Source organism: Pelodiscus sinensis, chromosome 1, assembly GCF_049634645.1.
Source record: "Pelodiscus sinensis isolate JC-2024 chromosome 1, ASM4963464v1, whole genome shotgun sequence".
NCBI lineage: Eukaryota > Metazoa > Chordata > Testudines > Trionychidae > Pelodiscus > Pelodiscus sinensis.
The window spans coordinates 326,452,980-326,475,001 of NC_134711.1; the positions used below are offsets into that span (position 1 = coordinate 326,452,980).

At 60.7% G+C, this 22,022-nt stretch overlaps 1 protein-coding gene across 1 annotated transcript; it reads right to left on the reverse strand.

Annotated features, from left to right (window-relative positions):
• Positions 1-11,660: 11,660 nt before the first annotated feature.
• LOC112546353 (uncharacterized) lies at positions 11,661-20,153 on the reverse strand. Its single transcript, XM_075919700.1, is given in 4 exon segments — positions 11,661-14,056; positions 14,059-17,960; positions 18,990-19,041; positions 19,938-20,153. Coding segments are annotated over 4 exon segments (6,360 nt in total). The 5' UTR covers positions 20,085-20,153; the 3' UTR covers positions 11,661-11,797.
• Positions 20,154-22,022: the final 1,869 nt, after the last annotated feature.

The following is a 22,022-nucleotide window of genomic DNA, read 5'->3' on the forward strand; positions in this document are numbered from 1 at the left end:
ATGAGTCTCCCAGGGCAGGGCAGGCATTATATAGGACCCCTCCCGAAAATGATCCAGCTGGGGGCACTTAGCCAGTTGGGTGTCTCAGAGGAGCCCAGTGAGGGTAAACACTGGGAAATGTATGAGGGAAAACTCTCTGGGAAGTAAATCTTTTCCATTTATGAGGCTTTCTCAGTGGAGCTGCTCCCCCCGCTTGCTGGTTTATTAGGCAGTGTGTTTACAGTTCACCCTGATTTATGATGGACAAAGTCAGAGGGCTGGAATACAAATAAACTTTTATTGTGAGAATGAACCTGTCATGAAAAGAGGAATAACTTGTGTGGAAAACAGCCATCACGTGCTGCCGAGGGAATTGGAGAGGTGAATGGGACCAGCCGTTCCCACCCTGCTCTGGATTTATTTGAAAACCATCACATATTATGCAGTGCACAATAAAAACGATAAAGTCATCCAGCCCCAGAATAAAGAAGCATTATGAGCTATAGAGCTGTCTAGTCTCATGAAACGCCGACGTGCCTCCTGTTAATAAACTGAGTGTCGCAACCTCTGCTGTAAGATAGAGGAGCTGCTCTCGACCAGGTGTACGGATGGGGAAACTGAGGCACCAAGCAAGGAAGGGATTTTCCCAAATTCATACAGGGCACCCACCGAAGAACAGGAATCAAACTGAGCTTTCCTAAAACCCAGTCTGGCTCCTTAGCCACAAGAGCATCCTGCCACCCACCGTGTCACAACGTGGATCGTGGCTTGTGCTCTTGCTGGAGGAGAGATAGGTTGGTCCCACGGTGCAAAGGAATGGTGCTCACAGGGAGCCAGCTTCTGCTCCGGTTCTTTCCCGGGCTCTTCCTTTCAACAGCTCTGGCCCATGTAGTAACTTCTGACTATTCCATCTCCTCATGGTCCTGTCACCCACGTTCCACATGCAGATCCTGGGCACGTGCCAGCACCTCTGTACACAAAGGTACGACAGTCAGCTGGGCCATGTGTCTTAAAGGGCCTGCATGTCTTAAAAGGGCAATGCCGGCCCCACCCCAGCTTTTTTTTTTTTCCGCTCAACAACTTTTCCTGTAGAGTACCGGCCTTTTTTTTTTTAAACAAAAAATCACGGATGCCGCCCATCTGCGGGGTTCTCTTGGGAGTGTCATCCAGGCCCCAGCTGGCTCCATGGGCCAGTTTGTGGCCTTGCTATTGGAACCTCTCTCTGGCCAGTTGGGCTTCTGGCTGCTTTTCCATTTTGGAGTCTTTCCCTTCCGTTTGATCTTGTGTGCCCGGCCAGTTCTCCTCACTCCTCTGCTAGCTTTTAGCTTTGGCATGGAGGTTGCCTATCATCTGCGATGAACACGACAGGACTCAGCGATGTGTATGCCTGGCCGTGTGTGTGTCAAACGACTATAGCCGCAGAGTCAAAAAATCAAGATAGGAAACGCCAGAATTAACATTGTCCTCAAGCTTTAATCCCCTTCTCTTGCCTGTTCAGACATTCATGTATGATTGTGGTTTTAATGTGGCAGGAGCTAGAGGGACCCGCTGGGACTGGGGCCCCGTTGTGCAGGGTCCTGTCTGCTCATGGGGAGCTCACAGTCTAGACCTGTAGTTTTCAAACTTGTTTCCCTGTGACCCAGTTGAAGAAAATTGTTGTGTCCCCGACCCAAATTTTGACTAGAATGAGGGCTATGGGGTGGGGCTGGGATGGGGTGGGGGGAGGCGAGGGCTCTACCTGGGGGTTCTAGACTCTGGGATGAATTAGGCTGAGGCTTTTGGAGTACAATAGGCGGTGCCAGACTGGGGGCAGGGCAGAGAGGTTCAGGGTGTGAAAGGAAGCTCTGGGCTGGGGTGGGGGTGGGTTTAAGGGGGGGTGCAGGCCCCATCTTAGGGTGCAGGCTCAGGGGTGTGATGGAGATGAGGTGTTTGGAGGGTAGGAGGGGGCTGTGGGTTTGGAGAGGCTCAGGGCTGGGCCAGGTGCTCAGAGTTTGGTCCGGAGCTTTCTTCTGCCAGCTCCCAATGAGCAGTGCAGCAGAGGGAATAAGGCAGTTTCCAGCCTGTCTCGGCAAAGGGGAATGCACGGCACCCCCAGACTTGGCCAGCAGCAGGCTGAGTTCACAGGCCGAGGTGCACAAGTGGCCCTGCACGCTGCTTACACCCACAGGCACCAGTCCCCAGAGCGGATGCCCAGGAGGCCGTGCAGGGAGCCCCATCCAGCCCCTCCTCAGAGCTGGAGCAGCCGCTGGCTGTTTCTGGGGCACAAAGGGGTCTGCAGTGCCAGGATGGAGAGTCACACAAGCCTGCTGTAGGTCCCCTGCTGGTTGCCTGGTCACCCTACTGCCAGGCGACCCAGTGCCTGACCCAGTCCTGGGGCGCGACCCTTAGGTTGACGCTGCTGGAGGCAGACTTCGGGGAGAGAAACTCGAAGCACGGAGAGAGGACACAATGTGCCCACAGCCACCCAGTGGCAGAGCCAGGACAGAACCCAGTTAGTCGCAATTAGGGTATTTTTCTTTATTTTTGCTCTGTGTGAATCCATGCTTCCCCTCCCCCCATTCACCTTCTAAGAGTTGTTCCCCAAGATTGTCATTGAACCATAGAGCTGGAAGAGACCTCAGAAGGTCATCAAGTCCAGCCCCCTGCTCTAGGCAGGACCAATCCCAACTAAATCAACCCGGCCAGGGCTTTGTCAAGCCGAGACTTAAACACCTCTAGGGATGGAGACTCCACTACTTCCCTAGGGAACCCATTCCAATGCTTCACCACCCTCCTAGGGAAATAGTTTTTCGTAATATCCAACCTGGACCTCTCCCACCACAACCTGAGACCATTCTGCCATTCGTCACCATTGAGAACAGCCTCTCTCCATCCTCTTTGGAACCCTCCTTCAGGGGCTGTGTCTAAACTACATGGCTCCATCAATGGAGCCATGTAGATTAGTCTGATCAGCAGAGGGAAATGAAGCTGTGATTTAAATAATCGCGGCTTCATTTAAATTTACATGGCTCAGTGCGCTAGTCTGGACACTCCCGCGCCGACCTGAAAGCCCTTTATCGACCTCCCCGTTATGCCTTGTAGGATGAGGTTTACCGGGGAGGTCGATAAAAGGCTTTCATGTCGGCAGGGGAGCGTCCAGACTAGCGCAGTGATCCGACAAACAGCTGATCAGCTGTTTGTCGGCTCAGCGCGGCAGCCATGTAAATTTAAATGAAGCTTCGATTATTTAAATTGCAGCTTCATTTCCCTTTGCCAGACAAACAAATCTACATGGCTCCATTGATGGAGCCATGTAGTTTAGACGTATCCAGGAAGTTGAAGGCTGCTATCAAATCCCCCCTCGCTCTTCGCTTCTGCAGACTAAACAGATCCAACTCCCTCAGCCTCTTCTCATAGGTCATATGCTCCAGCCCCCTAATCATTTTGGTTGCCCTCCGCTGGACCCTCTCTAATGGGTCCACATCCTTTTTGTCTCTGTATTTTAATTTGTTTTGTTTTGTGTTTTAATTTGTTGCTCTCTAACACCCAGCAATCAAGTATGTTTTTTTCAAGTATATCTCCTGTTTTGTAAAAAAACCCACTTTTTTAAGGTGCTGATTTGATTCTTGTGTCCTGGAAGGTAACAGGAGCTCTCTGTCTGTGTGTGTCTGCCTGCCTAGACCAAGGGGTCAGCCACCAGAGACTGCAGCTTGTTTTCCTCCTTTCTTTTTGAAGCTCTTTTGGGGCAAAAGAGAAGGAATTCAAGTGTTCCTTCCTATTTTTTGCAGGGTTAAATCACTTGAATAAGCTTTTGCTTATTTCTCAGAGCCAGCGTATCTGTGACTCTGGGGAGGTTTTGTAAGCGGAGACTAGAGACAAAGTATTTAAAAACTTTGCGGGCCCGCATCTTCTGCACTCGGAGGGCCAGAGTAGGGAACAGCCCTGACAGACACCAACTGGGGGATCCGTTCCTTAGCGTTCCCATTGAGACAAAAGCCACTTCCCCATGCCAGGCAGGGAGGCAGCCCCGCCTGGCAAACTAGCTGAAGTGAAGTTAATGTTTATTCTGGGGTCCTTCCTAGAATCATAGAATCCTAGGACTGGGAGAGACCTCGGGAGTCATCCAGTCCAGCCCCCTGCCCAAGGCAGGACCAATCCCAACTCAATCAACCCAGCCAGGGCTTTGTCAAGTAGAAACTTAAAAACTTCTAGGGATGGAGATTCCACCCCCTCCCTAGGGAACCCATTCCAGTGCTTCACCACCCTCCTAGGGAAATAGCTTTTCCTAAGGTCCAACCTAGACCATCCCCATTGTAACTTCCTGCCACTGATTCTTTTTGTATTTATCATGCAGCCCGGGGGTTAGCAAGTGAACTTCGCTTTGAGTGTGAAGAGAGACCATGTGATGATGAAGGGGGGGGGCTACTGGGGGATCCTCCTGTGGGAAAATGTTTTGAAGACCCTCTGTGCAATCAGGTACCCCCACAACAAGGTGCACGTTCAAAGTCTGTAGATGAGCTCCAGGGATAAAACAGGGAGCTGGCAGAGTCCAGGAGAAGGTGACACCATCCAACGCTTGTGTGGACATTCTGTCTCCAATGGCACATAGACCACATGGCTCGTCCAGTGTGTGGGGAGAACTTCACACCATTTATCTACTGCGGTGCTCTGAGCAGACCTTAGGGTGCAGAATTCCTCCGGGACTGAGCACCTAGCGCCCTAGAACAATCTGCCACGTGCGCCTGAATGAAAAGGCGAGAAATACAAAAGCAAAGCTTACTGCTTGTGCGACGGACCCTCCCCCCCCAAGCTTTATAGAACGGACTTATGGACATGAATGTACATACTGCAAAGGTGCTCTGAGCAAATTATTTCATGTAACCCATCAATCTCCATGGCATGATCTGCTGGTTCTGTTGATCTTACGTTGACGTGTGTATTGTTTTTGTGTGTAAAATTAGACTTACGGCGTGGGGGATACTTTGTGTGTTTCAAATGTGTGTATGAGAGACATGGGGAGTGTTACCCACAATGCCTTGATGAGCCGCTGTTAAACAATCTCTTTTGTCCTTAAATCTGAGCAGTGGCTGGTAGGGAGTGGCCTCAATTTCTTAAAGAAGACTAGGAAAGCAGGGGCCTAGATCCAGGGGTGGCCTGTGACTATAGGATGACTCGGCCGTCACCTAGGGTTCTGCCTTCAACAGGGCGCCCAGGTCGCCCAATGATGACATCACGGGGTGCCCAATGATGACATCACTCCATTGATGGCCATTCAGGTGGGGTGCCAATCACGTGTTCCGCTTGGGGCACCAGCTGGGGCAGCCTGCCTCGGGCCGTTCCTGCCTAGGTCTTTTGGCTGGGCTGCACCTGAAGGATGGAGCTGAAGACCCCAGGGTGGGGACACAGCCCTGGTTTGGAGGGGCAGCTGGGAAAGAGGTTTTAGGGTGAGTTTGGAAAAGTTTTTACTGAGGTTTCAGTGTAGAATTAGCCAAGCGTTTTGTTTCTTTTGGTTTGTAACTTGCTTTGCTCTGCCTGTTCTTGCTTATTACCACTTCAATCCTACTGCTTGTACGTCATAAAATCACTTTTCTATCAAGCCCAGGGTAAATAATTGTTACCTGGAGGGGCAACCAGCGTGCACATCCCCCCTTTCATTGTTAAAGGGGGCTTACCCAATTCTTTGGGGTTTGATCCCATTTGGGGAGGGGTACCCCAGGAAGCTGGGCCCTAAACTGCATCGTTCTCAGACCTGAAGACATTCAGTGTCTGTGCTGCTTCTTGGGGGGGGGGGCAGGGATCTCAGCTCTGGGTCTTGGCTGGGGGAGCCCAGCGGAGTTGGCCCAGCAGTACTGGGCATTGAGAAGCCCCAGAGAACAGGAACGTGAATAGCAGTGGCCATGTCAACACTCGGGGAGGTACCCCCAAGGGGTCTTCTGTGATTGCACCCCGTCACAGCTAGGTCTTGGCAGAGCCCAACTGAAGCTCTGGGGACCAACGCAATCCCCACGGAGCCCTTGATGAGGGATGTTTGTCTCTCCTGTAAGAATGTCTATTAGATGCCCTCTGTTGCCTTCGGCTCCAGCCTGCGACCCAGTCTGGTCAGTTGTACAAAAATAACCCCACCACACAAAGGAGAAGGAGCAGCAGAGGAGCGATTTTATGGCCCCCTTGACAGCTCATTCCCAGAGCTGCCACGTGGTAAGGAACAGTCTGGATGGTAGCCCAGCCTAGGTCAGATTGTGCCTATGCTGGCTGGGGGGCAGTGACTTTGGCAGGGCATCTCCCATGGAAAGCAGCACCCCTTTGCTGGCTGCTGTGGCAGGGCACAGCTCTTGGGCAGCAGCTTTGCCAGAGGCCCAGGTGAGGGGGATGGGACTGCAGATACCCCGCCCCTGAGCTCTCAACCGACACCTTCCGAGGCCTGATGGGCTGGTGAGGGGCAGGTTCCCCCGCTCCAGTTCCAGGGAAGTTGCACCAGCTGGAGCTGGAAGGGGAAAATTCGTCCATGTCTCCTGGGGCAGCTGGTCCCCTCTGGATAAACCCAGAACTAGCCCCTGGGCTGGAGAGGGGGAAGGGTTCTACTACAGCCTGGGGGGTGGGAGCCGCCACGCCCGCCTCGCTCATTGTGTAACCCCATTGGGGCAGCCCCCATAGGTGAGCCTGCGAGAGACGCACACACATCCCGGAGCGGAGTGGCTGGCGTGTGTGGGAGACCAGCACCCTGGAATAGCCCTTCTCCGCTCTGCCCAGTGGCCTAGCAGTTCCAGGAGTCTGCCTCCCCAGTTCTGCATCATGGGAGACTCTCTCGTTCTCCCACTCCCAGCTGCCCTATTCCAGGCCTGGGGGGCCCATTCGTGGCCCCCTCGCAGGCTCTGAGCTCCTAGGGTGGTAGCACCCCCCCCTCGGGTCAGCATCTCTCCCTGGCTGGTGTATGCAGCTCCCCCCCAGTGCATGGGCTCTGTGGGTCCCCTTCCCAGGAGCCCATCTCTCGCTGTGCCGAGCTCGCTTTGGGGTTGCCTAGAGGACGCCCAGTGATGCGTTGCTTCACTCTGCCTCAGTGGCTGGGGGGGGTCCCACTGCTCAGACAACGTGGACTTGCCTGAAGCAGGAAACGAAGCCAGGTCCCTTGCGTGTGCCCCACCACTCGATCACCCACCCTGCCTCTCCTCTGTGTTACCAACCAGGAAACCTGAGGCCACCTCCCAGTCATAGAATCCTAGAACTGGAAGGGATCCCCACGGCAGGACCCAGTACCACCTAGACCATCCCTGACAGGTGTCTATCCAACCTGCTCTTAAGTATCTCCAATGATGGAGATTCCTCAACCCCCCTAGGCAACTTATTCTAGTATCCAACCACCCTGACAGGAGGTTTTTCGTAAGGTCCAACTTAAACCTCCCTTGCTGCAGTTTAAGCCTGTTGCTTCTTCTCCTATCCTCAGAGGCCAAGGAGAACAATTTTCTCCCTCCTCCTTGTGACACCCTTTTAGATACCTGAAAACTGCTATCATTCTAGGACATGACCCCACAGCGAGAGACAGGTCCTGCCTGAGCTGGGATCGGAGCCCCGTCATGCCAGGTGCTGCACAGACCCAGCGAGAGACAGGCCCTGCTCCAGCTGAGATCAAGGCCCCGTTGTGCCGGGCGCTGCATAGACCCAGCGAGAGACAGGCCCTGCTCCAGCTGAGATCAAGGCCCTGTTGTGCCGGGTGTTGCACAAACCCAGCGAGAGACAGGCCCTGCTTCAGCTGAGATCAAGGCCCCGTTGTGCCGGGCGCTGCACAGACCCAGCGAGAGACAGGCCCTACCCCAGCTGAGATCAAGGCCCCGTTGTGCTGGGCACTGCCCCAAAGTGCTGGCAATCTCAGGAGGAGGAGACAGGCCCGGGGTGATGAAAGCAGTGCCCAGCCCCAGGGCAGGGAAGGGGCCCTGCTGATGAGTTGGGGCCCCGGTCATGCCCGCAGTTTGCACGCAAAATAGAGGTTTATTAGCCCACTGCAAACTCCCACCCTAACTCTTGCTCGAGGCCCAGAGGCGAGTCTCCTCTTCGGAGGCAGCGCTGTCGAGAGACGTGGACAGCTTCCTCCGTCGGGCCTGCATCCTCTCCCGCAGGGTGCACAGGTGGTCCCCGCGGAGCACCACTGCTCTCTCGTATGTGTAGTGATGGTGGGCGTGAGCTCGGTGCTGGTGGAACCGGCTCACGGAGCCGGCGCCCTTGGCGGGATGTGCCCCTGACTGCAGGAGCTGAGTTTCCACCATGACCCGGTGCCCACGGTGCTGCAGGCTGGAAGCTTGGACTCTCCTCGAGGCGTCCTGGGTGGCATTTCCTCCCTTCCTATTGGCTGGCCTCCGGCGTGCATCCTGCCAGTCCTGGACTCCCTCTCGAGCCGTGGATTCCCCTTCTCTGCTTCTGGACCGTCTCCTTCTGCCGGTGGGCCTGCCTCGGCTGCTGGATCTCCCGTCTCTGCTCCAAGCCTGGAGCCTCCTGCAGTATTCTCCTCTGGCCCTGCCTCTGGACCACAGGCCTTCCGTCCGGCTCCTGGGCCGGCCTCGGCGGGCCGAAGGGCTGAGCCCCTGGCCACTCTGCTCTCCGGGCCTTGCTCGGGAGGACTCCTGGGGAGATGTCTGGCTGGAGCTCAGGGTTGCTGAGACAGACTGCAAGACCCCTGCCAAGTACTCCTGCTGCTGCAGGCTTGTGGCGCTGGGACATCGGACGGGTCCTGATTTCTCGGCTCTAGCCGGCAGGGGAAGATCAGTGCCTCGGCCTTGAGGTGCATCCATCCTTGGTGCCCTGGTAGCTCCTTCCACAACAAATTCAGCAGCTACGTGAGCCCTGGCCCCGCAGCTCCCATCCCTCCACTGGCTTTCCTTGGCCGTGTCCCCCAGGTCGCCTGCACGCTCAGTGCCGGCTCCGTCTCTTCTGCCTCCCGTTCCCCAGAGGGCTCTGCTCCTCTCCTGGCTGCGCTCCCAGGCGTACAGCCCATGACGCAGGCCCAGCTTCTTCTCCAGAATCAGCCCGATGACGACCATTTGCTCGTCCAGCTGGCCCGAGGTGAAGGCACCTGCCGTGGCCACGTACCGGGCGGCGCGGCCCTGCGCCCTCGCGGTCCCCAGCTGCCGTGAGTCCGCCCCCTTGAGACTCGTGACGCCTTCGCCCCCTTCTCCCTCCTGAGTGCCTCCTCTGGTGCCCCGGGCGGTGGGGCGGGCTGGGGGTGGTGGCCATGGGGCGGAAGGTCCTGTGGGTGCAGCAGGTGCCCCATTGGGGCCTTGCACCTTCCCCTCCCGGCACTCAGTCACTCTCTCTGCCCATTCTTGGTATCCGCCGGGCTCTGCTGAGAACCCTGTTCCACCCAGGGAAGGCTCTTCTCTGGGTATGCTGCCCCCATGCCTTTCTCCTTGCATGGCATCTGCAGCGGCCTCCCCAGCTTCCTGGGGCGTCCCATTCCCTGGCAGCTCCCTGGTCTGTGTGGTTGTGGGTGACTCCTTTCTCCCCGCACCTTCTGCCTGCTCCCCGCCGACCCATACCTGGCATCTCCTGACCTCTGCCTGCACGTGGACCTCGGCGCTGAAGGTCATGCCCTTGGAAGACGGAGCAAGTTTCTGAGGGGGCGGCAGGGCTTCATGGGGCGCAGCCACCTGCCCGTCGTCCTGGCCTCGCTGCCCCGCCGACGCCCGGGAGGTGACGCGCTTGAGGAAGCCCAGCATGATTCCGGTGAAGGTGGAGCCCTTCCGTTCATGGGCGAGCTGGTCATGGGACGGTGCTACAGTTGGCCCCCGCGTCTTCGTCTGCCTCATGCCGGTTCCAGCCCTGGGGCCTGTCTCTTCCATGCCACGTCTCTCCCGGGTCTTACTCCTCTCTTTCCAGGCCTGGCTGCTGGCTCCCTCCGCCTCCCAGGCTGCCACGACCTCGCTGTCCCAGTCCCCGACCATCTCCCACTCGCCCTCGGTGCTGAACTGGGAAAGCCCCTCCGCAGACTGGGGGCGCTGCTCCGAGGGTCTGGCCGGCCACTGGCCGCTGGCTGGGGGGTACGCAAGGCTGTCAGCCGAACCTCCTTCTGCTGCATCCTCTCTGGTCGCTGGCTGGAGGGTATGTGCCCAGGTCGGGCCCTGGGCATCCTCTCTGTCCTCAGTGCCAGTGGGACTTTCATACAGGGCAGCCCCAGCTGCATGGCTCAGAATCAGCGACTGGTAGGATGCACCTTGCTCCCCTTTGCAGGTGTCGCTGGACGTGGCCATGTCCCTGGGGCACACGCTCATCTCTAGCTGAGCCCCCGGCATGCCTGACATCCCGGTCTCTTCAGCAGCACATGGAGGGGCCCCAGGTTTCTCCTCATCAGCCGTGGACAGGCCACGGCACATCTCACACTGGCAGTGGATTGCCAGGCTCTGGGACTCTCTAACCAGTCTCTTGCTCGAGGGCCTGGCTGAGGGGAATCCCGGCTGTTCCGTGCCCATGGGGTGGACTCCTTCCCCTGGGGATTCCTGCCTGGGCCCTCCCACCTGGCTCTTCCGGCCCCTCCTGCGCTGCAGCCGGATGTTCATCTCCCGCCGGTGCTCCTGGGCGGCGGCTCTCCCACGCTCGGCTGCCGTGTCGGCGTAGGCGGCCCGGGAGCGTATGACGCAGGGCGGCAGGATGAAGGAGCCCAGGGCCTTCTGCGCCAGGTGGACGTCGAGCTGGTGTGTCACGGCCGGCGGAGGAGCGAGGCGCCCCCGCCCCAGTGAGGGCTTGTCGGGTGCAGGGAGAGAGGCGGCCCGAGCACTTTCTCCGGTGGACCACTCGGAGGCCCTGGACTCGCTGCCCGACAGAGACGATGGAGAGGAAGCAGCCATTTCGTCCTTCACTGCCCGGGGGGTGCCCCAGCCCTGCCATCGGTGCTCAGCCGGCAGAGGGCTCGGAGCTGCTGTGTCTCTTGAAAGAGTCGCTGGCTCCCGTATGCAGATAAACTGCCTCTGCCACACAGGAGCACCAGGCCCTGGAGTGCGGGTGGCGGCCTGCCCCTCTAGCTTGCAGCGTGGGCAGTCGAAGCAAGTGCAGTGGCCCATTTCCAGCTGGCCCACGATTTCTGGGGACCGAGGCTGCTTTGCTCCCAAGCCCTGCCGGCTGCGGCTCCGGGCTATTTTCCTGAAGCTGGATTCCAGCTCCCGGGAGATCTTCTTCTCGCTCCAAACTGCCGTCTCCACGGATGCGCGCTGGGAGCGCATGCTGGGGCCTGCTGGCCACGGAGCTCCTCTGTGGTCGTGGATCCTCCGGGGCCTGGAACTTTCCTCAGAGCTGGGCTCTCTCTGTGGTGGGGAAGGCTCGTGGGCCGCTGGATGTGGGGCTTGTCTCTGGGACTCCTGAGACATTCCCAGCACTTTTTTCCCTGGAAAGGCCAGGGTGGATTTCGGCTCTGCCATGTCCTCTGCAGAGCTGAAGGGGGAGCCCAGGAGTTGCTCTGGGGACAAGAGGCGTGTGGGTCCTGGGGGCCCTTCAACATCACTCGTCTGGGAGGTTTCCTGGCTTCCCCCGCTGCTGCTGCTCCCCATGGCGTGAGGGGGCTCTGCTTCACGGGAGACGGCTTGGCCCTCCTTCATCCCCAGTTCCTGCCAGTGCTGGGACTGGTAGGGGAGGGCTTCCATGAAGTCTGACTGCAGCTTTTCAGGTTGCCCCCCGAAGGGGGCTGCAGGCCCTGGGGAGGGTTTACGGTGGAGATGACGCGGGGTCTGGGTTTGGCCTCTGGGCTCTGCTCCAGGTGGCCGGAATATCCTCAAGGCGTCCTGGATCCTCTTGGGCAGGCCCCATCTGCGCTCCTGGACCAGTCTCCTCATGTGCGACTCCAGGAGCTCTCTGGTTTCCATGCTCAGGAAGAGCAGACTACTGACGGTGAAGCCCCTTCGGCTGGGGCCTGGTACCACCTCTGGGCCTGCCTTCTGGGCGGCGAGGGGGTGAACGCCCCCAGCGATCGCTGCACCACGCCCGGTAAGCCCCACAGGTGCTGAAGTTTCTTCCTCAGGACGTGGCTCTCCAGACGGTCCCGGGCCTCGTCCGTAAGCAGAAGCGACCCTGCGTGGGGCACTGTGAGTTCGACTGTGCCGGCTCCTGTCAGGGGAGCCGGTTCCCGGTAGCCATTTCTCTCTAGCTTCTTGGCCCCCACACTCTCAGGCAGGCCCTGTTGCAGATCATCTCCCCGCTCACTGATGCTGGTTCCTGCCCAGCGGCTCCGTGAGGGGAGGTCTGCCTGCTTGGCCCCTAGCTGATGTGGCCTAGTATCCCTTTCCCTGCCGGCCTCAGGAAGCCGTGGGCCAGCCGGTGGGACCAAAGCAGCAAACACCCGCAAGGATTCCTGGATCCTCCGGGGAAGGCCCCACCTCCGCTGCAGGATCATCTTCCGCAGGTGCTGCTCCAGGTGGCCTCTCCCGCCCTGGTCGATGAGTGGAGGCTCCTGCTTCAGGATGAGGAGGTGCAGCTCGGTGCGGAAGCGAGGCACGACCGGCGCCGGCCGCAGGGGCTCTGGCGCGAAGGCTCTGAGTGACCGAGCAATGAGTGCGGGCGAGCCCCACGCGTGTTGTAGCCGCTTCTTCCTGACGTGCCGCTCCAGGGCCTCTCTGGCCTCCGGGCCCAGGAAGAGAAGGTCCTGTGCCGAGAACTCGACCTTGGCCTTGTGGTGTGGAACTGGCCAAGGGGGCGCTCCGGGGACCATCCTCCTGAGCGACTGGGTGTAGAGCGTGGCCAGGCCCCAGAGGGCCGTGAGATGTTTGTGGTGCACCATCATCTCCAGGCGGTTGGCATCCTCCGGTTGCATGAAGGGCAGCAGGGGGTTCCTGGTTTCCGGGATCCGGTCTCCGGGTGGGATCAGCTTGGGGAGGGGCAGCCGGGATACGAGGCGCAGCCTTTGCCACGAGCGCCTCACGATAGCGGGGCTGGCGCCCAGCCGGATCTCCACGCATTTCTTTGCCACGTGGAGCTGCAGCCGCTCCTGAGCCTCACGGCCCAGGCTGAGCCGCGGCGGGGGAGCAGCGACCACTCTGAGGGCTTTCGCCATGCCCCTCTCCACATAGGCCGTGCTCTTGTGCCACGGAAGGAGGGGCTCCTGGGTAGCTGTTTCCCTGAGGCCGCGAGGCCTGACCTCTCGAGCTGCTGAGGCTGGCTGGAGCAGCCGCACCGACTCCACGATCCTCTTGGGCAGCCCCCAGCGCCGGTGCATGAGTGTCTTACGCAAGCTGAGCTCCAGCTCCCGTCTGCTGCCCTCGCTGAGGAAGGACAGCTCCGGCTGGAGAATGGCCACTTGGGCCGGCGGAGGGGCTCTGGGCTGGCTGGAGGTCGGGGGGGTCCCTTGCAGGCCCCGTATGGATTTCTGGATGATGAGAGGCAGCCCCCACTCATGCTGTAGCCGCTTCTTCCTGACGTGCCGCTCCAGGGCCTCTCTGGCCTCCGGGCCCAGGAAGAGAAGGTCCTGTGCCGAGAACTCGACCTTGGCCTTGTGGTGTGGAACTGGCCAAGGGGGCGCTCCGGGGACCATCCTCCTGAGCGACTGGGTGTAGAGCGTGGCCAGGCCCCAGAGGGCTGTGAGATGTTTGTGGTGCACCATCATCTCCAGGCGGTTGGCATCCTCCGGTTGCATGAAGGGCAGCAGGGGGTTCCTGGTTTCCGGGATCCGGTCTCCGGGTGGGATCAGCTTGGGGAGGGGCAGCCGGGATACGAGGCGCAGCCTTTGCCACGAGCGCCTCACAACAGTGGGGCTGGCGCCCAGCCGGATCTCCACGCATTTCTTTGCCACGTGGAGCTGCAGCCGCTCCTGAACCTCACGGCCCAGGCTGAGCCGCGGCGGGGGAGCAGCGACCACTCTGAGGGCTTTCCTCATGCCCCGCTCCACATAGGCCGTGCTCTTGTGCCTCGGAAGGAGGGGCTCCTGGGTAGCTGTTTCCCTGAGGCCGCGAGGCCTGACCTCTCGGGCTGCTGAGGCCGGCTGGAGCAGCCGCACCGACTCCATGATCCTCTTGGGCAGCCCCCAGCGCCGGTGCATGAGTGTCTTATGCAAGCTGAGCTCCAGCTCCCGTCTGCTGCCCTCGCTGAGGAAGGACAGCTCCGGCTGGAGAATGGCCACGTGGGCCGGCGGAGGGGCTCTGGGCTGGCTAGGGACCGGGGGGGCCCCTTGCAGGCCCCGTATGGATTTCTGGATGATGAGAGGCAGCCCCCACTCATGCTGTAGTTTCTTCTTCCTGACGTGCCGCTCCAGGGTCTCCGGGCGCCTGGCGGGAGGAAGGGCAGCTCCTGGTCCATGAACTTGGTCCGGGCTGGGTGGGTGCTGGAAGGCGGCAGGGCAGGGGCTGGGACTGTGCGGAACAGCTTGGCCAGGGACCGGCGGTACAGCGTGGGTAGCCCCCACATGAAGTTCAGATGCTTGTGGCGGAGGTTGAGCTCCACACGATTGGAGGCCCCCGGCTCCAGGAAGAGCAGCTGCCGGCTCCGCCGCTCCAGGGGTCTCTGGCCGGGGCGAATCAGCCGGGGCAGGGGGAGCTTTCCCAGCCGCCGAACAACTTCCTGCGAGCGTTGGGCCCTGCGGGGGATCAGGCCCAACCGGATCTCTACGTTTTTCCGGGCCACATGTCTCTCCAGTAGCTGGCGGCACGTGTCCCAGCTGAGCTGCTGGCTCCATGCAGCTCCCAGGGCCCCGGCTACGGAGACAGGCACTGCTGTGGGGTGCACGAGGGTCCTTCTGGTGGCTGATTTGCTTGGAGCCCTTCTCCCCGACAGCTCCCTGAGAGGCCGGCTGGCCCTTGTGCCTCGCGTGTCCAGACGTGGCCCTGGAGCTGTGGGCGTGAGGCGTGTGAACACCCGCAGGGACTCCCTCACCCGCCGGGGGAGCCCCCACCTCCTCTCGGCCACCCTCCGCCGGATGTGGGCTTCCAGCTCCCTCGCGCTGGCCAGGGAAATGGGGGGGATCCCGCAGCTCACACGGAGCTCCCGGGCTGCCAGACGGACCCTTGTCTTGGCTCTGGGGTGCGCAGGCGGCGGAGGCATGAAATGCCCCAGGGATCTCCGCACCAGGCCAGGCAGTCCCCACTCATGCTGCAGTCGTTTCCTCAGGACGTGCCTCTCCAGCAGCTCCCAGTCCCGGTGGGCCATGAAAGGGGCCTCCAAGTGGCAGAAGTCGACGGCCGTGGCCAGGGGCAGCGAGGGGGCGGGGGGCCCGGACATCATCCTGGCGAGCGACTCTGCATACAGGGTGGGGAGGGCCCAGCGGTATTGCATGTACTTGTGCCTCACATTCACCTCCACGCTGGCCGCCTGGTGCCGGAGCGAGGGGCAGAGCTGGTGGCGGGCCAGGGGAGCTTTGCAGCCGGGGCGGATGAGTTTAGGCAGGAGCCAGTCTTTGCGCCCCCGGGCAGCCATTTTCTCAGAGCTCCTCAGCATGGCGGGCAGTGCGCCCAGTCTGATTTCCAAGCTCTTCCTGGCCATGTGGCCCTCAAGCGCCGAGGTCTCTCTGCAGCACTGTGAGCTAGGCGTGGATTCGGACACTCTGGTGGTACCCCGTGAGGGCTGGGCGGGGGCTTTAGCTCTCAGGCGGGGCATTTGGCCTGCTCTCTTCGCCGGGCCTGCGCCCCCTGGAAACCGTCTCCCAGGCAGCAGGGGGCCGAGCTGGGGGCGAGGAGATGCAGCCGGCTTCATCAGCCGCAAGGAATCCTGGATCCTCTTGGGGAGGCCCCATCTCTTGAGGTTCACCATCCTTTCCAGGTGCCGCTCCAGCTCTGTCCTGGAGGCGACGCTCAGGAAGGGAAGAGCCTGTGGCACTATCACCACCGTGGCCGCCCACCGGGCTCTGCGTGAGGTGGCTTTCAGGATGGGGGGCATGAAGCTCTTCAAAGCCTTCTGCAGGGTGTAGGGTAGCCCCAGGGTGTGTTGCAGTCTCTTCACCTGGACGTGCCGCTCCAGGCTCACCCGGACGTCCCTCTGGAGGAAGGGCGTTTCCACTTCGAAAAATTCGATCCTGCCATGCACATGCGGGGCTTCGGAGCTACCCCGCGCTGGGGGTCTCATAGCCAGAAACTCCAGAGCTCCTCCTGCAGCCACGGGCGCTGGGCTGTCTCGGTCTGGCTGCCATTTGGCTTCTTGCCCTGGCATCCTGGTCCCAGCCTGGGATGTGGCCACGAACGGCACCCGATCGGGGCGATGCACCTGTCTCTGAGGAGTTGCCTGGGGACTCTGTGCTCTGCCACTGTGCAGGAGAGTCCCTCCCCAACCAGGTGCTGCTTGGCTTGGAGGGAAGGGCTGGAACCGGGCAGGAGCGGGGCCAGGGTACTCCTCATGCCTGGAAGGAAACATCTCGTGCTGCCTGGACCTTGCTCTCAGTTCCCCGGCGAGAAGAGACGACTCATGCTGGCTCAAAGAGTAACTCTCTGCTGGCCTCCGGCTGTGCAGAAACGGCTCTGGCTGGCTCCGTGGGAACTGCTGCTCCTGCTCCCAGCGGGTACGGGACAGCACGTGCTGAGTGGACAAGAATTTCAGATCCTCTTCCCAGCTGCAAAAAGAGGAGCTCTGGTTCTGCTCCCGGCTGTGAAGGGGTGGCTCCGAGTGACTCGATGAGGAGCTCTGGTCCTGCTCCCAGCTGTGAAGGGGTGGCTCCGAGTGGCTTGATGAGGAGATATGGGCCTGCTCCCAGCTGTGACGGGATGGCCCCGAGTGGCCGGACGAGGAGATATGGGCCTGCTCCCAGCTGTGAAGGCCTGTCTCTAGCTGACTGGACAAGTATATTCGGTCCTGCTCCCAGCTGTGACGAGATGGCTCCAGTTGGTCAGACAAAGAGCTCTGGTCCTGCTCCCAGCTGTGAAGGGGTGGCTCTGAGTGGCCGGACGAGGAGATATGGGCCGGCTCCCAGCTGTGATGGGATGGCTCCGAGTGGCCGGACGAGGAGATATGGGCCTGCTCCCAGCTGTGACGGGATGGCTCCGAGTGGCCGGACGAGGAGATATGGGCCTGCTCCCAGCTGTGACGGGATGGCTCCGAGTGGCCGGACGAGGAGATATGGGCCGGCTCCCAGCTGTGACGGGATGGCTCCGAGTGGCCGGACGAGGAGATATGGGCCTGCTCCCAGCTGTGAAGGGCTGTCTCTAGCTGACTGGACAAGTATCTTTGGTCCTGCTCCCAGCTGTGATGGGATGGCTCCGGCTGATGGGCTGAGGAGCTATAGTCCTGCTCCCACCTCTGATGGGATGGCTCTGGCTGGGTGGGTAGGGAGATCCGGTCCTGCTCCTTCCTGTGATGGGCTGGCTCTGGCTGGCTGGTTGAGGAGATAGGGGCCTGCTCCCACCTGTGAGGGTCCGGCTGTGGCTGGCTGGACGAGTATCTTTGGTCCAGCTCCCAGCTGTGACGGGATGGCTCCGGCTGACGGGCTGAGGAGCGATAGTCCTGTTCCCACCTCTGAGGCGATGGCTCCGGCTGGCTGGGCAGGGAGCTCTGGTCCTGCTCCCTCCTGTGACGGGCCGGCTCTGGCTGGCTGGGCAGGGAGCTCTGGACCGGCTCTTGCCCGCGAAGGCGAGTCTCGTGCCCACGGGAGGAACAGCTGAGACATTCCGCCTGCTCCCTGGGGGAGCTCTTGGCCTGGCCCCATGGGCGGCGCTCAGTTTGCAGGCCGCCTGCCTGGCGTTCTGGCGGGGAGCGGGACTTGCGGGGCGGGACGGGGCCCTCTGCCGGTGGAGGGGCCTGGTCGTACACAGGAGACACCCGACAGCGGCACCACGGCAACACGCTGAAGCCTCGCCACGTGGAGCTGTCCAGCAGGCCCCTCCCTTTGGGGCTGGTGGCCGCAGAGGGAGGTGACGCTGGCCTGGCAGGGACCCACGTGCTGGCCCTTTCAGTGTACACCAGCTCCTCAGCTTGCCGGGCTGCCTCGTTGCACAGGGTGCAGTCTGCGTTGTCACACAGCAGCGTGCGGATGGAGCGGCTTCTGGTGGCCCGGCGGGCACGGCTGGGGTGCTCCCGGCCTGGCTGGCTGTAGGGCTGCTTCACCAGCAGCTTCTCCACACCTAAAGCAGACCAGGAGAGAGGGCGTGTGAGGAGAGCCGGGAGCGCAGAGCTGCTGCGTGCCCCGGGCCAGGAGCGACGAAAGCTCCCTAAACATGGGGGAGGGGACTCCCAAAGGCACTGTCCTGTGGCCCTGTCCTCTCCCATTCCCCAGCCCTGAGGCCCCATCCCTGCCCCACCTCTTCTCGCCAAGCCTCTGCCCTGACTCCGCCCATTCCCTCAGGCTCCACCCATCACCCTGCCCTGTCTCCCTGAGCCTCTGCCCTGACTCCGCCCATTCCCTCAGGCTCCGCCCATCACCCTGCGCTAACTCCCCAAGCCTGTGCCCTGACTCCGCCCATTCTGTCAGGCTCCGCCCATCATCCTGCCCTAACTCCCAGAACCTCTGCCCTGTCTCCGCCCATTCTGTCAGGCTCCGCCCATCATCCTGCCCTAACTCCCAGAACCTCTGCCCTGACACCGCCCATTTTCCCCTGGACCCTACCCCTATATTGTCTTTTCGTCCCAAACCCCGCCCCCTCACCACCGTTTCCCTTTAAGACCTTCCCCTTCCCATGCTTCTCCTCACTTCTTTGCCCCCATTTCTCGCCCTTATGGCTATTGAAAAGTGGGAGGACATAGCCCCCTGAATCCCCCTCACCCTCCCATTCCAGCACCCTGCCCCCAGGCAGCCCTGTCCCGCCACAGCAGGACGTGGCATGCTGAGCGTGTGAGAACCCAGCGTGCCATGACGCACTCCGCCAGCTCCCCTACCCTCCACTCACTTTTCGCCAGCACAAAGCCATGGAGGCCAACGCTGGCCCAGCCACATGGGGCGGACAATGAGGCCTTGGCCTCTGTCATGGCAAATCCCCCAGACGGACGATGGTTCGTTAGCACCATGTCAGCTCATCCCTGCTCTGCTCAGCCCCTCTGCTGCCCCCTCCCAGGAGACAGGCCAGAGGCCTCATTTGAGGCAGAGGGAAAGGCTTGGAAGAGTCCCTTGGATTTGGACCCTGGGCGCTGGAGCAGAGGGCGAGGCAGGCCCTTACCTTCTCCCTGCTCCTTCGTCCTTCTCCACCAGAGCCTGCTGCCCAGAAGAGCCTGTTGGGGCGAAGGATGTGGCAATGTTAGAAGGCACCATGTTTCCCTCCACCTCCTGCACTGGCTCCGGCCCTGCCCTGTTCCCCACCTAAGTGTCATTGGGACAATTTTGGGTCTTCCCCTGCTATCGGGGCATCGCCAGACTGGAGCCGCGGCAGGGCAGACAGGCCAGGCTGCTCCCACACGCTCGGCAGCCACATCCCACCAGCGCTTGCTCCCCGAGTGTCTGGGCAGGGGCCCCTTTCTCCAGCCTCCCCGACAGGTCATGGGGGCTCCCCTCAGCCACCCCATGCCCATGGCCAGGCAACCCCAATGAAGGGAATGCCTAGGCCTCCCCTTTCTATTGTGCTCTCTCAGCCCCTTGAATTCCAGGCTGCCTCCTGTTTGTCCTTGGTGTCACAGGCAGTTCAAGAAGCCGAGGCAGTAGGCCAAATATCTGTCCCCGCTCTTCCTTTCTCCTCCCCTGGCCTGCCCTCTCCTCAGGCGGCTGCGAGGCCGGGGCTCTGAGAAAGCTTGTGGCTATGGGAGGGAGCTGGGAGGGTTTATTGGTCACAGCCTAGCTAGCAATTCCATCTATGGGGGAAATAACCTGGCTGCGGGGTCCCAGCTTCCCCGAGGGCAGCGAAATCAATCCCCAGAGCCGGGTTGGTGCCGGGAAAGACTGTGGCCATGGGGGAGAGCCTGGGTGTTCCTCGCGCTCGCCATGGGGACTTGAAGGAACGGCCGGTGAGTGGAGCCACCAACTCTGTCAGTGGCCATGTCTCCCTCTGTGGATGTGCCACGCCATCCCAATGGGGCCTGGTCATATCACAATACCCCCCTCCCCTCCCCCTTCCATGGGGCAGACTGTGCTGAGAGCATGGAAAGGCTGCCGAGGGGGTTGAGGGGCCTCCTACCATCCTCGTTCTCCAGGAAAAGCTGCGCTTGGTCTTCCAGGCCATCCAGACGACCAGGGTCAGAAACAGGCAGCTGTACAGCACCCACCAGCTGTGCAAGCAGACACAGAACCAGCTCTGCGCTATCCCTATCCCCGTGTCAAACATGCTGGGGGGCCTGGCTCCGCCGTGGGGAAGGGGGCGGGGAAACGCTGCCCTTCCAGCTGCTGCCTCAGCTGGATCTCTCCTGAGGGCTCTTTGTTCCAAAGTGCATCACAAAGGGCCAGGCCAGGCTGGGGGCTGACCTCACAAAGGGACTGCAGGCACCGGTCCCGCTCCTCCCTGGACCCACGTGGGGACCCACAGACGGAGCGCAAGTCGCCCCGTAACCTGCCCGCGTTATGCGAAGATCGAGGTGCGAGAGTCTCGCTCTACGAGGCAGGTTTCCCGGCCCTGAGGCAGTCCGGGGCTCTTCAGCGAATTCTCGCTAACTTATCCCGCCCTGCTCGAAGGAGGGCACAGGACTGGGTGCTACTCCAGCACCGTCCACGCCCGCCGCAACACAGAGCCAGGGTAGAACTCGCCCTCTTCCATGCCACCGTTTGAGTTAGAGGGTTGAGACAGTCCGAGGCTGTTTCCACCCTGGTAGCAGGACTCCCCCAGCACCTGTCAGGCAAACCAAATTCCCCTTCATCAGGCAGCGTTTCTCTCTCCACGTTGGAGCTTGGTGTGTAAGGAGCCGGTCGTCTTGTCCCCTCGTGTGCTGGTCTGGTCTGGAGCAGACACCACTACACACACGCACCTCCCCCCGGTGTGCTAGCTCTGCGCAGGCGCTGAGCCGGACGCACTCAGGGTCAGCTTTTTGCAAGTCGGGGGTGACTCGGAAGCAGGCGATGCCACTGTTGACGCACAGTCCCCCCCCTCCACCCCTTTGGCCCACGGCGCGGGGCCAGGAGCTCAGCCCTGGCTTTGGAAATGCTGCCTCAGCCAAGCGCTAGGTGGCAGCCATGTTTGCAGAGTCCCTCCTCAGCCACGGGCAGGGCCTAATGCCTTCTCCCGAGGGGTCACCTGGTGCCCAGCTGCCTGGCCCTGCAGCCCAGGGATGCATGTGGCTGGCTCCGCATGGCGACGGTGGGGTTAGCCATTGTCGGCACATTCGTTATAACGGTCCCCACCCCACACGCACAGCCTGGTGCCAGCCGGCCAGTCCGTGTCCCAAGGGGTGCACCCAGTGCACTCGCTATGGTCGCTAACACCCCACAGACCCCCAGGGGGCATCTCAGCTCTAACAGCTGCTCCCCAAGGGCTACACCCACCCTGGGCGAGCCCCAAATGGGAAGCGTGCCAAGCCCAGAGGGCGGCAGGACTCTGTGTCGCATTCGCCCTGCGGCCCTGAACACTGGGGCTGAGCCCTCACATTGCAGGGGCAGGGGTTGTTCACACTTAATCTGGAGTGACTCCCCCCTTTTCCCCCCCCCGCTCAGGGACTCACATGCCCCTTCCTCGTGCCCTCGCACCCACCCGGACGCATTCTCCAGCCCCGCTGTTGGGGCCTTGGGCCAGGTGAGGCTGTGGGCCTGAAATGGTGCTAGATACACAGAGGCAAGGCAGGGATGCTGGGGAAGGGCAGAACAAGGAAGGGCACCATCCTGGTTCCATGCCCGCAGCACCGGGCATGTTCTCCCTGCTCTCCAACAGCCCTGTGAGCCTGGACCACAGCATCCTTGGCCCAGAGCCTCTGTCGTGCCCACAGTCAGCTGCCTGGCTTCCCATCCCCTGCCAGCAATCTGCCTCTCAGTGTCCCCGAGCAGAACAGCCACGTCCTGAAAGGTTTTCCTTGTGACCAACCTGGTCGAAATCAAATTTAGCCTCTCTGCAACTCTTATCACATAGATCTGCTTTGGAAAACAACGGAGGGGGGATAGCCACTCCAGCTCCAATCAGCCTCAGACCCAGGTCTGGTTCCAGATTTCGCCTCTGGGCCCCCTCTGTCTAGCTGTCTAAACCACAGCTCCAGATCCAAACCCAATCTGGTTCAAAAATCGAGACACCTATTGGGGAAAAAATGCTTTCTAAAAAGGTACAATGACACCGGAACACACACCA